The following is a 21,739-nucleotide window of genomic DNA, read 5'->3' on the forward strand; positions in this document are numbered from 1 at the left end:
AAAACCCAACAAGCATCAGGAACCAAAATGTATCACATTCACTATGAGAACCTGTATAGCAAAAGATACAAAAGTAGAAACCATGAAGATACAAATAGAAACTGAAGATGTGAGAAAAAGATTTCTGTCCACTTTCCAGCCCCTTTCTAGTCACATTTGTGTCCTTGAGTTCCATGAGATATTCCTCTATCTTTATAAGAAACTAACCTTTTATGTTTAAGCTGACTTGAGTTGATTTCTGTTCCATGAAACCCATGAGCTAACAAAGCTACAGTATACAACAACATTTTGCTTTCAAATTGTGCCATGACTTCCTTTTTTGATGGCTACCAGGCAATATAACACAATATGGCCGTGAGACTTGACTACGAATACTAAGGTGTGTGCATATTTGGAAATGCAATCATAATACCTCAACACTCCTGTTTCTCTGTTTGAACTAAACAATTTTCTTCTGACTGAATTAACAAAAGGATTTAATGAAACCACATATTTCATAATGTGTTTGGTCATGCATTTCAGTTTTGTTTGGAATCAGAATTACTTCTCTCCCAGAATATGACAGATTAAACTATTAAAAATGTATAGGTAGTAATTAGTATGTCGTTGCCAGATACACGAGAATATTTTCCAGTATAATGTGGATGTCACCACAGAAAAATCATTTTGAAAGAACTCTTTATAATATTAAAAAATAATGCGTATCTTTCAACAGGATATTAAAAGGGTACCTTTAAAAGTGGTTCTTCTTTCTACAGAGGACTCTTTTTCTCTCCCCTTCAGAACAAAGAAGCAAGCAGATTCTTGACTTCCAGTAAACCACCATCTTATCTTTACCATAATTAATGGATGCTGTGATACCAAAGTATCCTAAAGAACATTTTTCAAGCCTTAAATGCAGGCTGGGCTGATTCACATATAGCACATCTAAAAAGATGTTGGGAATAAATAATCACAAGTTGCAAACACTTGCCCAGAGCATTTGGGCACTAACTAGATTTCCAACAAGAGATGTAATTTTTTATTATAACAAGGAAAATTACTTACTGAAACACAAAAATGTGCCTCTCTTCTAAGCCCTGGCCTTGTCCTATAGATGAACACACACATTTCCCGGATGATCATTTAGCAAATCCTTTTTATAAAAATCATGTTGGCTCTGGGGCATGTTTTTTGATGGATTTGGAAATCTGTGCTCATGAAGTAAGTTTATTTCTTTGGTACAGCCTCTGACTAGGTTAAAATCTGATTCAGATAGCCTACAGGTAAATTTTTGTCAGCTGCTTGGCTTAAAATATGAATCGGCACTTGAAAATACTTGGAGAAATTAGATTTAGCATGGTGTAGAGGTTTTTTCAAGTAAGGGACAAATTATTTTTAAACAGACACTTGCTTACAGCCCGGATCCTGCATACCTAAGACTCTGGCTGCAGAATGGCGTGTGAGGAGCTGATTTACTATGACACAAGCCCATTGGGTGGAAACTACATTTTCCAGGGGGTGGGAGGCGGTGATGTAAGAATGCTGTGGCTTTGAAGTAGAAATGAAGTAGCCAGTCACCTTCTATGACCAGAATCAGAATAAAGTATAGGCAGTGAAGGCCAGTTTAAGGGGAACTATTCTGGAGACAGCTAAGGCTCCGGATGGAACACAGCCTCCCTGCCCTCACTTAGTTCTTCCAGCCCAGATGACAGGTCTTCTCTGTCCTGATAGTGATCTTTTTAATCTTCTGTGGAGAAACAATTTTGAATGAATATAATGAGCTTCATTGCCCAATTAACTTATTAAAGAGCCATGGTGGGGGAGGACACTACAAAATAAGGAAACAAATAAAATTTAAATAGGAAGGGGCCTTTTTCCTCAAGAAAATACAATACCTAGGCTGAGACTCTAAATAATTACAGTGAATGAGTCTTGTTTAGACTCAGAAGGATAATAAGAGCAGATGAAATAATAATAATTGTTACCATTTATTTGCCCATATATTAGGCACCCTGACAAGTACCATCAACACATATTTGTTTTGCTTTATAAAATTTTCTAAGTAAAGTTTTCATTCCCATTTATAAGATGGAAAAATTGAGACTTGCAGAAGTAAAGTTACGTGCCCAATTCACGCAGATAGGAGTGACGGGGCTGGCGTTCAACCTCAGGCACACATGTTTGAGTTTGAATTTTATGCACTTACTATATTATTTTTTGTGCTTCTGAGGTGGAAACAAAGTGGGTGCCCATGGTAACTATAATACTTTAATGAGCTACAGAAATGTCAAGATACATGTAATGTAGGGACTTGTCTAGGAAGTATAAACATGGAGCAATTAATGTAAAAAAAATTTAATGCCAAAAATATTGCATTTTCAATTTTTAAAGTATGAAGTTTCTGAAACCTCTGTATCCAAGAATAGCTAAGACTAGCCAAAGACCAGCATTTAATACAGTCTTCATCAAACCTGTGTATGTGATAAAACCTGCTTCAGCCTAAGAGATCAATTCCATCATGGTTAGTTATTCAGAGACGCTAGTAATCGGAAAATAAACCAGCCTCACTTACACCAATGAACACGAAGTCTTAAGAGAGATGGCATCACATAGTTTAATGCATGGGTTGCAAAATCATTTTTCTCTTTAATAGCATACCCTTTATTAAAAAAGAAATCATTTAAACATCATGACAATAAAGTACTGCCATTTCTATTAACCTTTTGAAAAACTCGTGATTAGAAATATATAAGAAAAATATAAAAATGATGTTATCTTTTAAAGGTCAATACTTGAGGAAGATACCGCTTGAGGTTTTCTCTTGTAACTCTGATAAACATTGGTCAAGTCATCATGAAGACTACATAACCTATCCCAGCAACTTTTTCCAATTAGATCAGTTTTTACATCTTTATGATGCAACACTGGTAAGTTTCACATTGATTCAAGAGAGAGTTATTTTGAAACTTGGTGATTTTTAAGAATAGGTAGTAACTCAAGGGGGGGAAATAAACATTAGAATAATTGAAGTCCTATGATAAGAACTCAAAGGGAAAAATTTATTCCAGAATGGTTACATTTTAGATTTGTCAACAAAACAAAATCTTAGATACCTTTAGAAGTTCTAACGACCTAAAATCAGGTCATGTCAATAAAAAAAGAAAAAAAGATGAAAATTTGGTTACTGTAATAAAGGCAAAATAGTATCAAAAAACCTAGAAAAACAGTTTTTCATAATATTAAGTTGAGAATTCCTAAAAATTAATTGTAGCTAGAGGAACACAAATGCCAAACATTCTCAGAGTTTTTCCCAGCTCTTCTGCCAAGGTTGCAAAACTAAGTTCTCAAATGCCAAAGCAAAAGTAAAGCAAAGTTCCCCACAGTAACATTAGTACATCTGTATCAAGAACATGTGTTGCTATATATATGTGTTCAGACCTATAATTTTTTTTTTAACAATAAGTTCTTCTCTTAAGCACAGAGGTGGGTAGTGACAGCTAAGACACCACATATTAAAAATTTTTAGTTCTTCATCCCACTCCTTGTTAGTGTGTAACTGACTTCACTGCCCACATTCGAAAACCTTCTGGTTTAACTTCCAGCTTATTACATAAACATCTTCATTCTAATTGGGGTCATAAGCAGGATTTTCACCCTCCAGGAAGATACATTAGGTTAAAATGACAGAGATAACAACTTGCTTTTAAATATAGATTATTACTGTGGAATAACTTCCCATTATCTGATACTGGCAAACTGGAAAGTCTCACGTTGAAAAACAAAACAAAGGCTTATTCATGATCCTAAATCCAGGAATATGAATTTAAGTCTAAAGCATTTATCAGATCTACTAAGTTTAAATTCATTCATTAACTGATCAGTTTTTGTCAGATAATATGTTAGGAGTTAGAGAAGAAAAGCTTGTGTCCAAAACTTTTTACTTTCCTTCAGATACTTACCTGATAGATATGGTAACAAGTGGTGAAATGGCCAAAAAGAGTTCATAGAGAAGTAAGTAAATAAACTGGAAAATCCACACACAGCTAATGAAATTCAGATCAACTCCAACTTGAGTCTACTACCCTTTCCATCTCTACCTAAGTTTGATGGAATGGAAAATCGAACGTAGTCAATGATAGTAACACAGCCAAATGTTCTTTTGAAGTTCCCCGGCATTAAAAAAAGCATATGCAATATACTCTTTTTTTTTTCCTGGCAAAAACACCACAAAGATAAAGTAGTGGACTTTTGTCATAGCTATTGCCAAAATAAATTACATGGAAAAGTGGGGGAATCAGTAATAAGTCTTGATAGAAAAAGAAATGCACATTCGTTACTAACACCAGGTTGAATTAAAATAAAGTACATACTGAATTTAGGCAAAAAGTACTTGGAAAAGGATGAAAGTGATTGGTAACCACTAAACAGACACTCTAAAAACATCCCTATTTCATTTGTCTTTCCAATAATGACCAAAGTTAGACTTCTTTGAACTTCTTGATATCTGAGAAAACAGCTTGATGTCCTAAGATAAGCCTTTCATTGAAGACTCAATTATTCCCCAACAGAAATATAGTTAATAATACTATTACTAAAAGATTAGTAATACTATCTCATAATCCTGTTAGTATTTTTGATAAACCTTACATTTATCCAGGTTTTACAATGTTCTAAAAAACAAGTACCTCTTCTAACCTTTACCTTAGACTAGGAAAGCAGATTTTAACCTACTTGGCATTCAAGACTTGGCATTGCCAATGCTGGCCCTACGATCTCAGAACAATCTGTCTCTTTGGGTTTCCATGTCAGTAAAAAAGGTGGATTTTACATACATTTAAATTTCAGAAAGTTTAGTCATTTTTGTTAATTGTGCCTGAAAATTATTTTTGTTTGATTACTTACAGAGGTAAATAAGATTGATGGAGGGAAGAAATACATATTTAAAAAAATACTTGAAGAAATGCATAATAATAAGAAATATTCCAAACTAGATAGAGCGCTTACTAATAGCTTTAGAAGAAAAATGGCTGGAGAAATTCCAGCAAGAAGATGTATAAAGAGAACTGGAAGAGACAGGGGTATTTGGCCAAAATGTCCAAATGGATGCATGCTGGGGAAATACACACTTGTATTAGTAGTGCTAATGAACAGTTGAGGTAAATGTTGTCATAATTCTGTTTTTGATCAGGCCCATGTTTAGTCAAGGAAATGTCCTGATTTCCTGATGTTTTTGTCAGGACCATAAAGATAAAAACCTCAATATCTTATTAATATATTTATGTATTTTATGTTGATTCAGTGTTATGTGTAAGTATAACATAGAAGTATAATTTACTGAACAGATAACAGGTTTTTTTTTTTTGGTTTTGTTAAACTATTTAGGATAGGTAATTTAACCAGAACATATGTATCAATACAGTTAAATGGCAGCCTTTGAGGTTAAATTTAATTAATTAGTGGAGCATATCCCTAAGTAATGAGTTCATTTTGTTTTGAATTTATTTATATTATTTAATAAACATGAAATAAGAAGGGTGAAGAACGTTTTAAAAAAAAGAACAGCCAAAAAATAAAAGGCTTCAAATAAACAATGTCACCAAGAAATTAATTACCCATTTTTACTAATAGTTTTTTTTCTGTATTAATAATAGTTCTACAGAAAAGTCACATATAGCTCATATCCAAAAATACCTTTGAAATGCTAGTCCCATTAGGCTTTTTATCTTAAGCTGTTGCTGGGTAAATTTCAGACCCAATAGGCATATCATTCTAGCTTTTAGCAAATCAATTTACTAATCCACCCAAGACTCTATCAATTCTGGAGCCAATCTTTCTACCTATCACCAAAAAACAGGGCTCTATCCCCATTCACAAGAACATTAGACATGTCAAATAAATTGAAGGTCCTATTCAAATCCCAGCTCCCTGCCAGTTTTGATCTCCACCTCCATCGTTCACACTGTAATCTACTTAAATTGAACAAAGCCTGTTGGGTAAAACCTGCTGAACTTTCCAACCTCTCCTGAGCCAAAGGAAGGTGACAAGCATTGTGCCTGCCAGTCAGTATGTCAAAACGAAATACCCATCAATACTGACTCTGGTACGCCAGGTGCTGACACTAGAGCCAGATTTCAATAAAAGATAGAGACATTTTGTGAGCTAATTTTTGTGAACCTGAGCTGGAAGACTCATATGTCTAAATTAACAGAGTAAAGAGCAGAGGATTCATTTTTCTATTTTGCAAAAAAAAAAAAAAAAAAAAAAAAAAAATTAAATAGGTCACTTACAATGTTTAAGCTTCTGTGCTTGACACTGAGGTTATAGAAGGAGACGAGAGGGCCAGCTAGTCTCTGCCCATCGGTGCTAGTAGAAAAGGCACTTCACTGTGAGCTCCAAAACTCTAGAAAATTCACGAGACTCGTGACAAGGTTATGAATAAGTTTTCATGTAAATTTTATATATTCTGTATGTTCAAAAGTAAAAGACATTAAATCAGTCCCATAGAATAAAAATCTGTTCCTTTCTCTCCAGATTCTTTACTATTTGGGAAGGTCAAGGATGAGGGAAGGAGGTATCAGAAAGCAACACGAGTCTGAAGGACTAAATACCCCAAATAAAAAGACACCTAAATATATGAAATTTCACATGCAATTCCAAGAGGTTTATTAGCTCCGTATTAGGAACTCTGCATCCTGGTGGGGGAAAGTAATCAGTATTATTATAGAGAATTTCATAATTTATATGTGAAACCATCAAATTATATTATCATATAATATCAAACTAATTAACTTCATATAGCATCTTGCACATTCTTAACACGTGAAGGTAAAGACAAACATAGTGAGCTATAACACAAATAACTTTAGCTTTGAGATTAAATATCCTGGCTAACTGATCACGAATTCTAGTCCACCCATAAGTTGTGAAGGCCAAGATAGTATGTTTTACAATATGTTTTACATAAATAGGGTAGTATACACATAAAGGCGGAGATTTTGGCTTTTTAAGAGATTTCCAGCTTCTTTTGAAAAAGCCAGAAGTTCTGACTTTGGCTTATATTTCCAAATGTCAACAATAGAATTTTAGATACTTCCTACATTTCACCTTCATGTCACATGGCTGATCGCTGGAGAACCTAAGTTTTTCCCAAATCTATACTATTCATAGCTGTGATGTTTATAACAGGGGAAAACAGAAAGAGCCAAAATGGCCATTAACAAGGAATTGCCAAAATAAGCTGTCACATCTACACCATGAAGAGAAGCAAAAAATTACTGATTACCTACTATGTGATAGTAAACGAGGTGTTCTTAATATTATACTTTTAAGTCCTTCAAAAACTCTCATCAGATAGATATTACTATTAAATACCACTTTACAGAGAAAGTAACAGGTTATATCGCTGTCCTGAGTCTCATAGCTAACAATGAAATTTGAACCTTAGTAATCTGGCTGCAAGCCTGAGCTAGGCAGCATTTAAACATCGTGATGAGGATAATTACTTACTGGCAGTGGAAAACTTCCATCCTCTTAAGTGGAAATGAGCCTATAAAACTATGTGCAGCAAATTGGCATTTGTAAAGAGTGCAGGAAAAATACATACTTTCTTCTTAGCTCATATATTTACTTATTTTATATAATGAACATATATTACTTTGATAATCAAAAGACTACGAAACCATTTGTATTTTGAGAAAAAAAATTATGCTTTCATATGCTACCTTTCTACTTGTTTCTGCTTAGAAAAAATAAGGTCTCAGATATGACACTAAATTAGACTCATTGTTCTGTTATTTCTTCCCTAATCTTAAAGTAAAATGCATTTACTGTGAAAAGTTTATAGAATGCAGCAAGGAACAAGTAAAAAAAATTAGATTTCATTTTGAAAGTGAAGAATATTTCAAAATATGGAAAATATTCATAATATGCGAAGTGATAAAGCAGGCTGTGATCATATTCACTTTGACACTGACTATACTTTTATCTTCCCCTGCCCCTTGCCAAACACTGGAAGAAAACAGAACAGCAGAAAGGGAAACTGAAACTCAGACTCCAGGCTCCTTAAATGATTTCTACCAAGACAACTCCAGTTTCTACTGAGATTTCTATCAGGATGATTGTTACCTCAGAAAAATAGAGATACTGGTTATTAACTGCTGTTTTCACAAAACGATGTTTTTAATAGGCGATGATTAAAAGGCACAATACTTGCAGAGCACTCTAAGTTCCGTTATTGTTATACCAGGAGTTGCTTCTCATAGAACTATGGGGGGAATTCACATTTATCTCTTGATACCTGATTCAGGAGGTCCCCAGAGGGACTGAGGGAATGAGATTTTGAAAAATCTCCCCCGAATTATGTGAAAGAGATGAGCGTCTGGTAATCATCTGCTGCTGGCCTGGGTGCTTTGCCCCAAGTTCTAACTAGTTTGTTTAGAGTCTGCTTCTGTAGGTCCTCATTCCATTCTGCGCCTCCAAAAACGAAGCTGATTCCTTCTTCCACAAGAATCCCTTCAAAAATATCGAACTCTATCTGCACACCACTGTTCACTCCAATCATCTGCTTTCCGGATGAGGTGGACTCACCTACCAATGACAAAACCGGTGTTCCCTCTAAATCTAAAGTTCCTCTCTCAAGTCCAAACCTGCCTTCACCACATCTCAGCTTTCCTTCTTCCCTGGGAACTGTGTCAGCCAGCCATACCTACCCTGAGTCCCCTCAGAGTTGACCTCCTACACATCTTATTCCAAGTGATGCCCTGCTCTTTGCTAGCTACCACTGGCGCAGAATTTGAGGAGAGTATTATTAATGTGTTTAATAAAGAGGAAACTATTTTATTTTACTCCTTCCCTTATATTGGCATTTGAAGAGGCAGCAATACCTGAACTCAAATGCTGGGGTTTCAGGCACTTCTGAGATTGATTTGGTGGCCCTCGATCATTCAAAGACACTGGTCTACTGGGCAGAGGGGAGAAACACCCCCAGAGTCTATAATCACCTATTATTCGACTCCAAATCTACTTCCTACTTATATCATGAGATTCTAGTAAACTTTGGAAAGGAAATAGTGAGAATGAGCAGAGTAGAGAGGCATAGTATTCATGTTAAGGATACACAGCATTTCGTTTGAATATGGGAAAAAAATATTAATAGAGGATTTTTGTTCTGTTTTGTTCTTTCATTTTTACCAGTATTAAGGAATGTGCAAAAATTACTTCAATTTGGTTTGGGAAATAAAAAAAATTTGCCCACTTGATTTTTATGTAAATTCTGATTAAGAGTCACTTTGCCGGCCTCTTAGGTACCATGAAGTCAAGATGCTTATTTGTCTTGTTCACTAGGAAATTCCCAATGTGTATTGCAATGCCCGGTTCTCAATAAATACTGAGGAAGGCACTGTCTGGAATGGAGTGAGGCTGGGGCACAGGAGAAGAACCTGGCAACTCCATTATTCTTTGGAACTGGAGAAATTCTAGTGAATGAACCTTCAGAGAAATACAGCAATTAGCATGGCTACTGCCTTAGCAATTGAATTAAACCGATAATCTCAATCTAAAATTCCCAAACGCAGGTCTTTTAACTCTGCTAAAGTAATTGTTTGTGTACATATTAACAGCTCTCAAAAACCTGGACTTCATTGACTAATTGGAACAATCTGGCTTGATATGCAGATATAAGGGTTGTTAATATAAGCTACACTCTGGAAGAACAGACCTTAAAAGGATCATTTTGTGAGTTGCATGACTAAACCTCAGCCTCACAGCATGAGGCAACAGAATGAATGTGTTTGTTTGGGAGTAACTAATTTATTTGGGTCTTTCACATCCTTAATACAAGGGGTAGTTTTTAGAGGAGGATTTGCTTCTTTAAACATCCCTTTTATGAGTGAATTACAACTTTTCATTCTCAGGGATTGGAGTTCCTCATCTTTTAAATCACTGAGACAACAAATGAGATGAAGACAGAACACGAGAAAGTGAGTTCTTAATACGCATTACTGCTTAACCTTTTCTGGGACTGAATCTATCAGCAGCCAGGACTCAGCAGTGAACAAGACAGAGAGACCCCTCTCTCCTCCAGAAGCTTACATGCAGTGTATGTGTGTGGGAGAAGGAGGTGAGTTAACAAACAAGTAAACAAATCAGTAAGTCATTTCAAAAAGTGATGGGTGATAAGATGAAAATGAAACTGAGTGATAAAAGGAAACCGATTGAGTTGGAAAGGAAGAGAGCATACAATGTTATAATGGGTAGGACTTGGAATGGAATGAGCCACAAGAAGGAAACATCAGGGAGACAACATTCTGGATGGAGGAAACGGCCAGTGAAAACAAGGTGGGGAACGTCGGTAGTGGCAGAGTTAGGAGCCAGATCAAGGAGGGCTTTGTAAGGTAAGGTGGGATCTTTGAATTTACTCAACACGGGACTGGAAAACCATGGAAAATTTCAAGCGAAGAAAAAATATAATGCAATTTACATATTTAAAAGAACACTTTTGGTTCCTGGATAAGAAGTGGATTGTGGGGCAAGAGAAATGTTTTAGGAGTCTACAGTGATGAAGACTGGCTTGAAAAAGAGTGCAAATAGTGGAAAAGAAAAGAAATGGATGAACTGAGGATCTGCTGCCTAATGTAACGAGCAAATACAGACATAAAACTAATGGCTCACACTGATAAACTTAGAATATGCCAGGTCCTGCTCAAAGCACTCTACATCTATTAACTCGAATTAAGCCTTTGACAAGGGAGTTTGTTTCATTAGCATTATGTTTAGTCACTCTGCAATGTTACACTCTTCTTCTGTGTATAACATATTATGTTATGAAAATAGGTAATGTATATTACACAAATAAATTCTAAATATTATGCTATATATAAACGAATATTTAATAGGAATATAAAAACTGAATTAAATGCTATAAAATATTATAGATTGCTTAGTTTTCTATAATTTCCTCTCCTCATTTTGCTTTTTTTTAAATGAAGAAATACAAACTTTAGCACCTTAGATAATATTACTACCATATCTCCCTTGATTAGCACGTACTTCCCTCGAAACAATCAGAATCCAGTCTCTTCTCACTGTGGCCACCTCTGGCCCCCAGCCACCATGATCTCTTTTGAAATATTATGTTTTCTGATTTCAGTGTCCACAGGTGCTAAGCGCGGCCAGAGGGATTTTTCTAAAATATAAGCCAGATAATGTCACTCCTCTGCTGAGAACATTCCAAGGGCTTCCAATTCCCCACTTAAGTAAAAGCCACAGAGCTTCCCACGGTCCACAAGGCCTCATATCAGCAGAACCTTGACTGCTTTGCTAACCGCATTCCTATCACTCTGGCCCCTTGCTTGCTCTAACAGGCCAAGCCAGTCTCTGCCCCAGGGACTTAACATTTGCTGAAATAAAAGCCCTTTGAGGCCAGGGCACTTTGTGCCCCACACAGAGAAGGCTCTGTTATCAACTGAATGAGCAAATACTGTTGATAATTTAGAAACTGGAGACCAGTATAAGAAAGTAATTTAAATATTTTACATAGCTTTAGGACATGGAAAAGGGCTCTGTATTGTACTACTTGGGGTAGCATTTCCCTTGCATATTTTCCTCATCATTAGTCTCTCAGGATATACAAATAAAAAGAGTTCCATGGCCAGTGGAGTTTGGAAGATTCCTGGCTAAGTGAAAATTAAGCAGGTATCTGTACTAGAATGTTTCTCAAGAATTTTACTGTTAGCCCATTATCACGCTATAAGAGAAAGACATATTATGAATCATTTCCTAAATACATCTGACCACAGATCTCTTTTTTACATAGAACATTTAAACTGACTAACAAGATTCCAGAAAATATACCAGGAACAAATTTTTCTAAGGGGCTGACTATGTATAGTTATATTTCAGCCCTAATGTACACTGCCAATAACTAAATATAAATAAATAAGGTGATAAAAAAAAAAGAGAGAGAATGAAGGAGGGAGAGAGAAACAAATTCAAAGGCAGGCTGAGAAATGTCAGAAAATTACGGAACAAATTTTGTTTCACTTCAAGCCTTGGGGTGAACACTGAGGCCTCAACTAAAAATATTCCTGGAAATACTAAACTTTATAAATCAGTGCAGTAAAGGTTTTAATAGGGAGATTCAGAAATCATAGCTCTACCTGAATAGTAAGAGTTGGGATTTAGAAGTTATTTACTATTAACCCAGATAACTTTCATGTATTAACCTAAGTTTTAAAGCCCTGTCTTCTAAGATATCCTCAAACATACAAGAGATGAAATTTGTATTTTTAAATAAAATAGGGTTTTGGTGAATTTGCCCAGCTGGTCTCTGTATACCACAGTAAATGTACCCAGAGCAATATCTGTGCTCAACACAGTGTCAGGCCATGCAATCTGGAGAAGGATGCTTTAGCAATTTCTTCCATTCCATTCACGGGGGATGCAATGACATTCTATGCAGAGACTTAAAGGGGAGAGAGGAAATAGACTTTCTTTCAATCTTGGCTCCTTTCTATTCCTTATAAATCTTTCTGACTGTCCTTTTTTGAGTGACGGTGACACTAAAGAACTTGCGAAAGTCTTTAGATTTAAAATGGCTTGAAATCTTCCTGCTCAAATTTTGACAGGACCAAAAAAGGGGGGGGGGCAGGGGCGTTTCTGAGCCATATGCCCATAATAAATCCCCTTGACTCGAACTTACAATACACATGATCTGGCCGCCCCAGGTCTCCACCTTCAGTGCACAAAGGATTCTCTAGCCAGCTTTATGAGTTTCTCAGCTTGGAAATAGATTCTGAGAAGAATACTGTTCAAAGCCCAGGAACAAATGGTAAATAAATAATAAAAACTTAAAGCTTATAAAGAATAAAATCTATACAACATCTAGGTAAAGGCTTTTCAACAACCATGTCAAAACCGAACTACTCTATATATTTCTTCATTGGATGAGAAAAGTGTGACAATTACCACAAAGTTAGCACAAAAATTTCTTCTAAAGAATATTAGTCTTTTGGTGAGTTTATTCTCTAAATTCTTTGGGTATGGTCTGGAACCCCTAAGTCTTCATATATCAGTGTAGTAGCCACTGGCTGCATAGCTATTGAGCATGCACCATGTGGCCAGGAGGAATCACAATGTGCTGTAGTGTGAAACACACAGCACAGTTCAAAGATACCACAAAAAATGTGAAATAGCTCAGTAATAAATGTTGATATTGATTACATGTCGAATCAGTAATATTTCTGTGTATTAGGGTATAGATTATTAAAATCAATTACTTGATTTTATAATTATTATATAAATTATATAAAATAGATTATTATAATCAAATAAAATCACTTGCTTCTTTTTACCACTTTTAATGTGGCTACCAAAAAATTTTAATTACAACATATGGCTCACGTATTTTTTATCAGTGTTGGTCTATGTGATTAAAAATAGAATGCAGTCGTCAATACAGATAAATATGTAGCGTTTTCTACAGATATCTCTAGTCAAAGAGCTGATAGCACTTTCTATTCCCTTTTCCTCTCCTCTTTGTATGTTTTACTACTAGTTCAACCATCTCTAACAATTGAAACCCATTGTTTTTTTTCTTTCCTGCTATACAATAAATAGCAGTTAAGATTCCAACATAATTATTTCCAATGCATTAGTGATTCTAAAGCAACTTAAAGCGATGACAAGAAAAACAATGAAATGACATCAAACAAAAAGAATGCTGGTTCAGGTTTTGGAGACACTGGAGCCTAAATTCCGGAGTACTAACAGGAAACCTCAGCCAAGCTAATTACCTTCCCAGAAGTCAGCTGTCCCATTTTAAGACGTGCACCTCTCTCAAAAAGCTGGTAAGAAAATTAAACGAGGTAACATCTGAAATGTTCCTGACACAGGTAATGCTTATTAAATGGTGTCTACAGTATTCTCATGACAGTTACAACCACCAGTACCACTGCAACACCATCCCTGCCACTATAAGCCTTCCCTTTGGTTGTCTGAGGGCCCCCTGGAGTCAACTTTCTATGTTGAGAATATCTCCAATTTAACCGAGTTTCATTTTAGAAAGCATTATCTGCTTGTCTGTGATTCTCAGTATGATATAATCAATTATCAGCGTGTCACATGTTGGCGACACACCAGCAAACAGCACTGAGTCAAGTTCACATCTAAGGAGGACTGTGCGTGATGAGGACTGTCAGACATCACAGAGATTTACCACGTTGGGGACCAAAGTTGCTTTTACCTCACAAAACCTGTTCTCCAGCTTTGTACAACCAAGCATTAACTTCTCCACCGAGCATACTTTAAGTACCAGGGCCTCCTTAAATGTTCTTCTTAACACAGGACATACACATAAAAAAGATCAGCCAGATGGAAATTAAATATTTCACTAGTCAAGGATGAAACATCCTGCTCTAAAATGGAATCTTTCTTTCAATGAAGTCATTAATTAAATTTCAACCAATTCCCTTGCCATTTGATGGTCGTCACTACAGAGGTAAACACGACGGGCTACACCACAGAACAGCAAACACCAGATGGCTGCAGAGCAATCTCTCTGTCACTTCCAGCGTTCCATGAGAGGGCAGGACAAGGAGAACAGGCACTGTCTTGAGCTCCATTGATAAAGGTCTCTCTATGAACAAATCAGTGTTTAAGAAAACCTGTAACAATTCCAGGAATGTAAGTAAAGGACAAGGCAGGGCAAAATAAACTGTATGATACTTCAAAAGTTATTTTTAATAGAAAGTGCTCAGACTTCCTTCAATGATTGTTCTCTTTAATGATAATTCTCTCTAATGACAAAGCAAGATAATATCAAGTTCCAAAAGACACTAAACAATTGTTTTGCGAACGAGTCAATCTGGTTTTATAATTTTCAAGATAATGAAAATCCAAATCATCATCGGTATCCTCTGAAAACATTTAATTGAACAGGACTCCATTTCTTAAGGAATCCGGACTAAAGGAAAAGAAAGTCATAAGCCTCATTTCCAAAAGACTGATATTACTAATTTACATTAAACTAAGAGAGATACAGTGATCATTTAAGCTTGGAAAAATCTGAGTTAAATAGATTTCCTCAACAGAGGACTCTTACAAGCCTTTAGCAGACCAATTTACAAAAAAAAACCTTGAGATGGAATTTCATGTGTCTAAATTTATTTCCAGCATTAAAGAAGGTATACATAAAGGAATGGTAGCCAAACAGAACATTTAGTCCATGCTCAGAATATCAGGCCACCGAAACCAGGGATCAACGTGGAGGTCCAGTCTCTGGCTGAATTGGTCCACATGTGATTTGTGTAGTAGCTTGCCATGGTGGCATGAGTGTGCAGAGGGTGACACTGTGTGACACTTTTGTGTGAGTCACAGTGCATGAATTCAACCTGGGAGAAGGAAAGCAGATGCAAGTCACCTGGGACACAATCTAGGAGTCCAAAGCAAGATAACCATCTAACCAGAACGTAACAGAAGCATGGGAAGAACCGAGATCCATTTCACAAAAGGAAAGGCAAATTATTACTCTAGGCAAGAAGACAGGAGCTGCGTAGGCAGGGAGAAAACAAGAGGAGGTCAAGATAATATACCCAAAGACATGGATACTGACTGTAACTGCAGAGCCAAGATGCAGGTTAAAATGGAAATGAATCACAGAACGAGGTCAGCCTAAGACTAGCAACTTCTTGTCACTGGACAAACCTTAATTTTGACTAAGAATTTTGTGTAACACCACAACAAAGCTGGGAGGAAGATGAGAGTAGCACCTGGATATAGCTAGCATATCATGTAGACAAATCAATGTGCTTGTGTCACGGTTGTAACTCACCCTTGCTCTTGGGACATAAGTCAGTGATGCCATGCTAAGGAACCAGTTTTTAAAACACAGGTCCATAAATCCTTTATCAGTGATTGTGAAATCTAAAAAGCTTCTAAGACCAAAGGTGTTTTGTTATTGTTGTTATTTATGATATTGGTGCAAAAAGTAATTTGGTGGTGAAACCTGATGTGAAGAGATGCAAAGCTATTTAGAATATTGATATTTCTTACTTAGAGTAAATGTTCATTTGCATGCTGCAGAAATATTAACATATTCAAGGGGTATAGTCCCAGATCCTATTACATGTCTTCCGTAATAAATATGACACATGCACATAATACCTTTCCAAAAAAGAGATTCTGAATTTTAAAACATCTGGCCTCAAGGGTTTCAGCTACAGGATTATAGAACTGTACCATATGGTAATCTGTACGTGGTATATATCAGGGAAAATGCTTTGTCTCTATTTGCTTGCTAAGATGCTCTAACCAGATCTGAAATGAACCAGCTGTGAGTTTCACTGGAAAGGGCACACACAATCAATTTGGATCATTTAAGCTTATTGAAGACCAACTCATAAAGCACCAGTAAGTGTGAATCAACAACTCCTGCGATCTGTTATTGTAATAAACAAGATTTTAATTACCTTAGACAACGAGCATGCAATGAACCTGCACTTTAATGGACCTCTCAGAGGTTTTACCTAGAGATTTCTCTTTGCATTAACTCCAACTTCAGTTATTAGTGGAAACACTGCATGATTCGATCCCTATTAGTGTTACATGAACATTTATTTAAGTTACCTATCGCAGAACAGGGAATGAGTATGGGATAGGGAGAACATTTAAGACAGAATAGAAACTGTCTTTAATAACTGTGATAGATAACACAAAGTTTAGTAGCCATGGAAGAACTAGAGCAGGATACTCTGATAGTACTGTTTACATCAATAGTATATCTTTCCCCTTTTGACTTTAAGGATGCTGAATCATATCAGCAAGGTCCGTTTTATCAATAAAGTAATATATTCACAGGTTTCAGGGACATTTGGGAGAGGGCCTACCAAAATCCCCACTGATCTCTCTTTACTCCTTAAACTTACCAAGTAGCACCTACCTCAGGGCCTCTGCATATTGCTATTCTACAGGCATTCTCCAATTCATCTCTTCCATCTTAATAAACATTGCTTAATAAGTATCTCATATTTTAATAAACATCTGTCTCCATAGAGCTCTTCCACCTTGTGACAAAACGTCCTTCCCATTCAGAGACTATATCACAACTGATATTACACAGTTATTTATGTGATTGCTTTTTCAATTTCTGTGTTGTGACTAAATTGTAACTACCTTAAAGGTAGGGACTCTGTCCTTCCAGTTTACCTTCCATAACCCAGCACCTACTCGACAAAAGGCACTCAAGAACAAACTGTTGCTAGGCAAGGAATAAAGATGAATAAAAGGAGATGAGGACTTCTAGGGATCCAAATCAGGTCTAGTCTCCTAGGCATGGCACTGTAATCTGATTCTGATTTTCTTTCCTAACTTTAACTGAGCTGTAAAGAATGCTGGCTATTGAAGGGCTCTGGTTTTGTTTTTACAAGGACATTTATTTTTCTATTAGACTGGATGTTTTTAAGTGTAGGAACTACAAGACCAAGTCTAGGATTTCGGCCAGGAAAATGTGGAGAGGTCTAATTTCTGGATGTGTACAAAGCTGTAGATGACCTCAAAGAATTCCTGGGAAGCAGCAAAACTTACAAAATTGGGTTTATTGCAATTTACCCTCAGGGAGCAGATCCAAATTCTTGTGGGCATATGTTTAAAATTCCACCTGCAGAGCTGAAGCACTGAGGCAGCTGATGAAATATCCAATATCGTGACTTTATTTCAAAAGGAATCTATAAAAACCAGGATGCTCTTACCCATAACACAAAGTATATTTCCTCTCTAAAAACCACAAGGGATTGGAACATCTCAAGCAATGAGTCCTCATTATCCAAATGTACTTGAAATGATGTAAAGGAAGGCTTGATTCTACTAAACATACTGCTTTCTCTAATCCAGAGTCTCATAACAGTGACATTTTGGGTACGATAATTCTTTGTCATGGGGATCATACTATGAATTGGGATGTTTAGCAGCATCTCTGGCCACACCCATTATATGTTAGTAGCATTCCATTGCTCACAGTAATGGCAACCAAATATGAACCCAGACAATGCCTCATGTCCCCTGGGAGGTGTAGGGAACATTATCTCCGGTTGAAAACAATGCTATATTCTTCCAATCTCAGTGTAATCGCCAACAATGACTTTTCTCTGACACTGCATACAAGACAAATAAATAATGTCCTTAATGCTAATAAATTACTACTTCATACATCAACATTTTCTTACTTTTACTTTAATTACTTGGAAAACAATGTAGTTATATGGAAAGAAAAAAATCAAGTGTAGGATGTCCGAATGGTGCAAAAGTTTCAGGAAGAGCTAGTATTGATAAAAAGAGTCCAAATTAAACAATTTAACATAAAATATTATGGTCATGTTTTGGGTAAAAGTGAGCAACTTTTATGTGCATATTTTAAAGTTAAATTTGATCCTGTTACCTTTGATCTTCGAAATTCAAGTTCCTCTAAGTATATCCACTAAGTAATTTAAGATATTTATCACATTTTTAAAAAAGTTATGAACCAAATGGGCTTGGATGAGAACCCAATTAATACAGGCAGCTTTTCCATCTGATATTACCTAAAAGAAATAAATTTAAACAACTTAGACAAACAATAAGTCTGGGCATTGTAGTTGCCGTTTCTCATTAGCTTCTGGATTTCATGGCACTCTTTGAATAAAAGAAAACCAAAATATTCATTTAAAGTAATGTTTCTAAAAGACTATGCATCTAGTCTATGCATTTCTCCAAAATCAAATAGGAGACAGGCCCGCCTTGGCATGAAGGGATGTGATTAGGAATGAGGCAGAAGTTCCTAGATCCTAGCACCAGAGTCCTTCTTTTCCAAGGCAGCTGCCAAAAATAAGTTTTCAATCTTTCAAGCACATCTTTTGTCCAAAACAACATTAACTGAACAAAAGGCAACCCTATTCTAAAATAAAGAGGCATTAGTGCAAAGCTCGCAGGATACAAACTATCCCTTCAACTCACACTGCCCGTGGGAACCCGACAGCAAGAACGGAAGGGAAAACCCAAACTTAAAAATGTGATGTAATCTTGCTTCTAAGAATCAAGTTTCCCAAATACAAATAAAGCTAAGACTTCTAAGAAATGATTCATTCATTCAATTTAAAGGGAGAAGCAGAGCCCATTTAGTAGAAACACTACTCATGAGACATAATTAGTATGAATAGTACAGGAAGTCCCACAGATAGATGAATCTTAATACAGGAAGAATTTTCAAACAATTCCTCAGCTAAACAAGAAAAAAACATGAAGTATTTTCTCAGAGTAGTTACCTCTGGTTCCTTTAGCAATTACAGATAAGAAAGAAATCTATACATGAATAAAGGTATCTATAAACAAACTACTTATAGAGTTCTTGATCAAAGGTTCAAGGACAACTAAAGAGGCCATAAATGGGCTTGAGGAACTAGGGTGAGTGATGAAATCCTATAAGTTATGGGTAAATGTGTGCATACAAACATTTATTTTCTTTATGGGGGGGGTCTCGAGTGTTCATCAGGTTATCAAAATAGGTCATTATTTAATAAAAATTATAAAACACTAAGAGTTGTCCTTCCATATTTGAGTCTAGCCATTGGCTTGAATGCACAACCATTCAGTTCTTCCACAAACTTGTAAAGCTTACCACCTGGAGAATCAAACAACCAACAAACATGTTTATCCCAACAAAAGAATATTCACATCTTAATCATGATTAAAGGTAAAAATAAGGTTAGCAATTAACAGAAGGGCTGTTCTGTCCCCATCCAACATTAATAAAGGATTATGGTGACTCGTTCCTTCCCCCTTCCTTCCTCACCAAAAAGACACACACAACCTACTACACCCATACCTTTCACCATGAATCTTTCTGAAAACCGACTTAGGTGAGGTAAAATGTCACTCTTGATCCCAGCGAAGTTCACAGGCTCTTTTTCAACAGCTGACAGAAGTAAACAAACCTTAAAACAGCTTCCCTACTGAGAGATGATTCTGAGACTGTTCTTCATATATCAACTAATTTTTTTTCTTTCCTAAAGAATTAAAATGAAGTCACCCGAGTTTCATACAGAATTTCACCTTTAAAAAGAAGAGTTCCAAAAATCAACAGGGAAAAGAAACTGTGTCAAATGAAACAAATGGTTGAAAATCATTGATTGGAGGTGACATCTACTCAAACCATGACACCAGTGACGCCTACTCACTTCTCCAGTTAAACAAAATGAGAAACTTGAGAATGGATATTCACCTGTCATGCTGTACATAAAATATTTACACAAACAAGGGTAGAGACAGTACATTGTTTGATTTGCAAAATGACTGACTGGGAGTAAAGACAAAGCGACTCATTCATGTAAAGATCCAAAGCAGGGCTACACTTTGACATCTTAAGTTTCGAGTTTCTCTTACCTCAACAGGAAACCGCCTGCCATTGATGCTGTGTTCAGAGCCCGCAGAGCCATTGCTATGGCCCCAGTGAAATTCCACCTTCTCGGCTTTGAATCTGCCAGGCAAGCCAGCGCCACTGACAAAATAGTCATCTTTTAGAAGGATGGCAACTGTTTAAAATGGAAGGGGAGAGAAACAAATTGAGTTTCAAAACCAAACTGGAAAGATTTCTTCTGTTGCTTCCAATAAAGTTCACAATTACATGATATGAATTATTTCCTCTCACACACCTGTTTTAAAAAAAGTCAAAAACAATGAGTCTGAATAAATTAGCACATTTTAGATATAGAGTGTACTCAGGCAAGAACCAGTGACTCTAAATCATGAAAATTCCCAAGGAATGGTCTCAGAATTTCTTATCCATTTAACTGATAGAAAAAAACTGGAGACAATGACAGAGTAAGTCACTTTGAAGCAGTCTCCTAAATCTGCTGGATGACCAAAATTATCTAGAGAGCGAGATTCCTGGGACTACCCCAAGATTTAAGGTCTGGAATGAGATGGGAAATATATATGATAAGCCAGATGTGAGAGGCACATTTCTTTAATCAGAAAATTTAGGCAAGATATCAGAAAATAAAATGCGCAGGTTCTTCCAAAATTAAGGCAACGGCAGAGAGAACACACCCAGGACTGGGTACTGCATTCATCATAGCTGACAATGGTGACCAGGAAAGTACACTGAAAAGTCTACTCATTAAGTCAATCGAATGATTAAATATAACTAGATTTATTTTATTGTTTGTATTCATTTCAAAATATAAGAAAATTCCCTTAGCCCATTGTAAAGAACACAAAAGAATGTCCATAATGTCCACAGGGAACCTCAATCAATTCAAAGCCTAAATTTCAAGAACATACCCCTCTTCCTTGAAACAAGGAAAAGAGAAATTGAGAACAAATAACTCAGACTTATACTAACAAATTATTTTTTCCAAGAGGAATGCAATCTCCAAATGCATAAAAAGCATTTTATTTTATAAGTGATAACCCCACTTTTTTTGTTTTCTAAAGTGAACTCATGCATTCAACACTTATTGGTTGCTAACTAAATGTAAGATGCCAACCAATATAATGAATCGTTTGTGATCAAAAGCCAAGCTTACTGAAGCCAAGGAAAACTCTCCCATCCTCATGGTCTCCTCTTCCTAAAGAAATCTGGTTCAAGTTTTAGAGAGAAATCCTGCATGAAGATTAGGCCTCTATAAAAGATAAGGACTATTAACCTATTTCTAAAACAATGCAATAATTTTCAGCATTTCTTTATATAAAGAGAGCATTCAAAGCAAGTGAAAAAACCCTGCTCATATAA

At 36.1% G+C, this 21,739-nt stretch overlaps 1 protein-coding gene across 4 annotated transcripts in view; it reads right to left on the minus strand.

The window, feature by feature from the left end:
• Positions 1 to 21,739, minus strand: part of PTPRG (protein tyrosine phosphatase receptor type G) — a 630,255-nt gene that overhangs the window by 239,618 nt on the left and 368,898 nt on the right. For all 4 annotated transcript variants that reach the window (XM_036220040.1, XM_036220041.1, XM_016150164.2 and 1 more), the window contains exon 4: positions 20,389 to 20,537. In XM_036220040.1, the coding sequence (XP_036075933.1) occupies positions 20,389 to 20,537 (149 nt within the window). The remainder of the gene's footprint in view (positions 1 to 20,388; positions 20,538 to 21,739) is intronic.

The sequence above is a fragment of the Rousettus aegyptiacus genome, unplaced genomic scaffold, assembly GCF_014176215.1.
Source record: "Rousettus aegyptiacus isolate mRouAeg1 unplaced genomic scaffold, mRouAeg1.p scaffold_m13_p_4, whole genome shotgun sequence".
Classification (NCBI taxonomy): domain Eukaryota; kingdom Metazoa; phylum Chordata; class Mammalia; order Chiroptera; family Pteropodidae; genus Rousettus; species Rousettus aegyptiacus.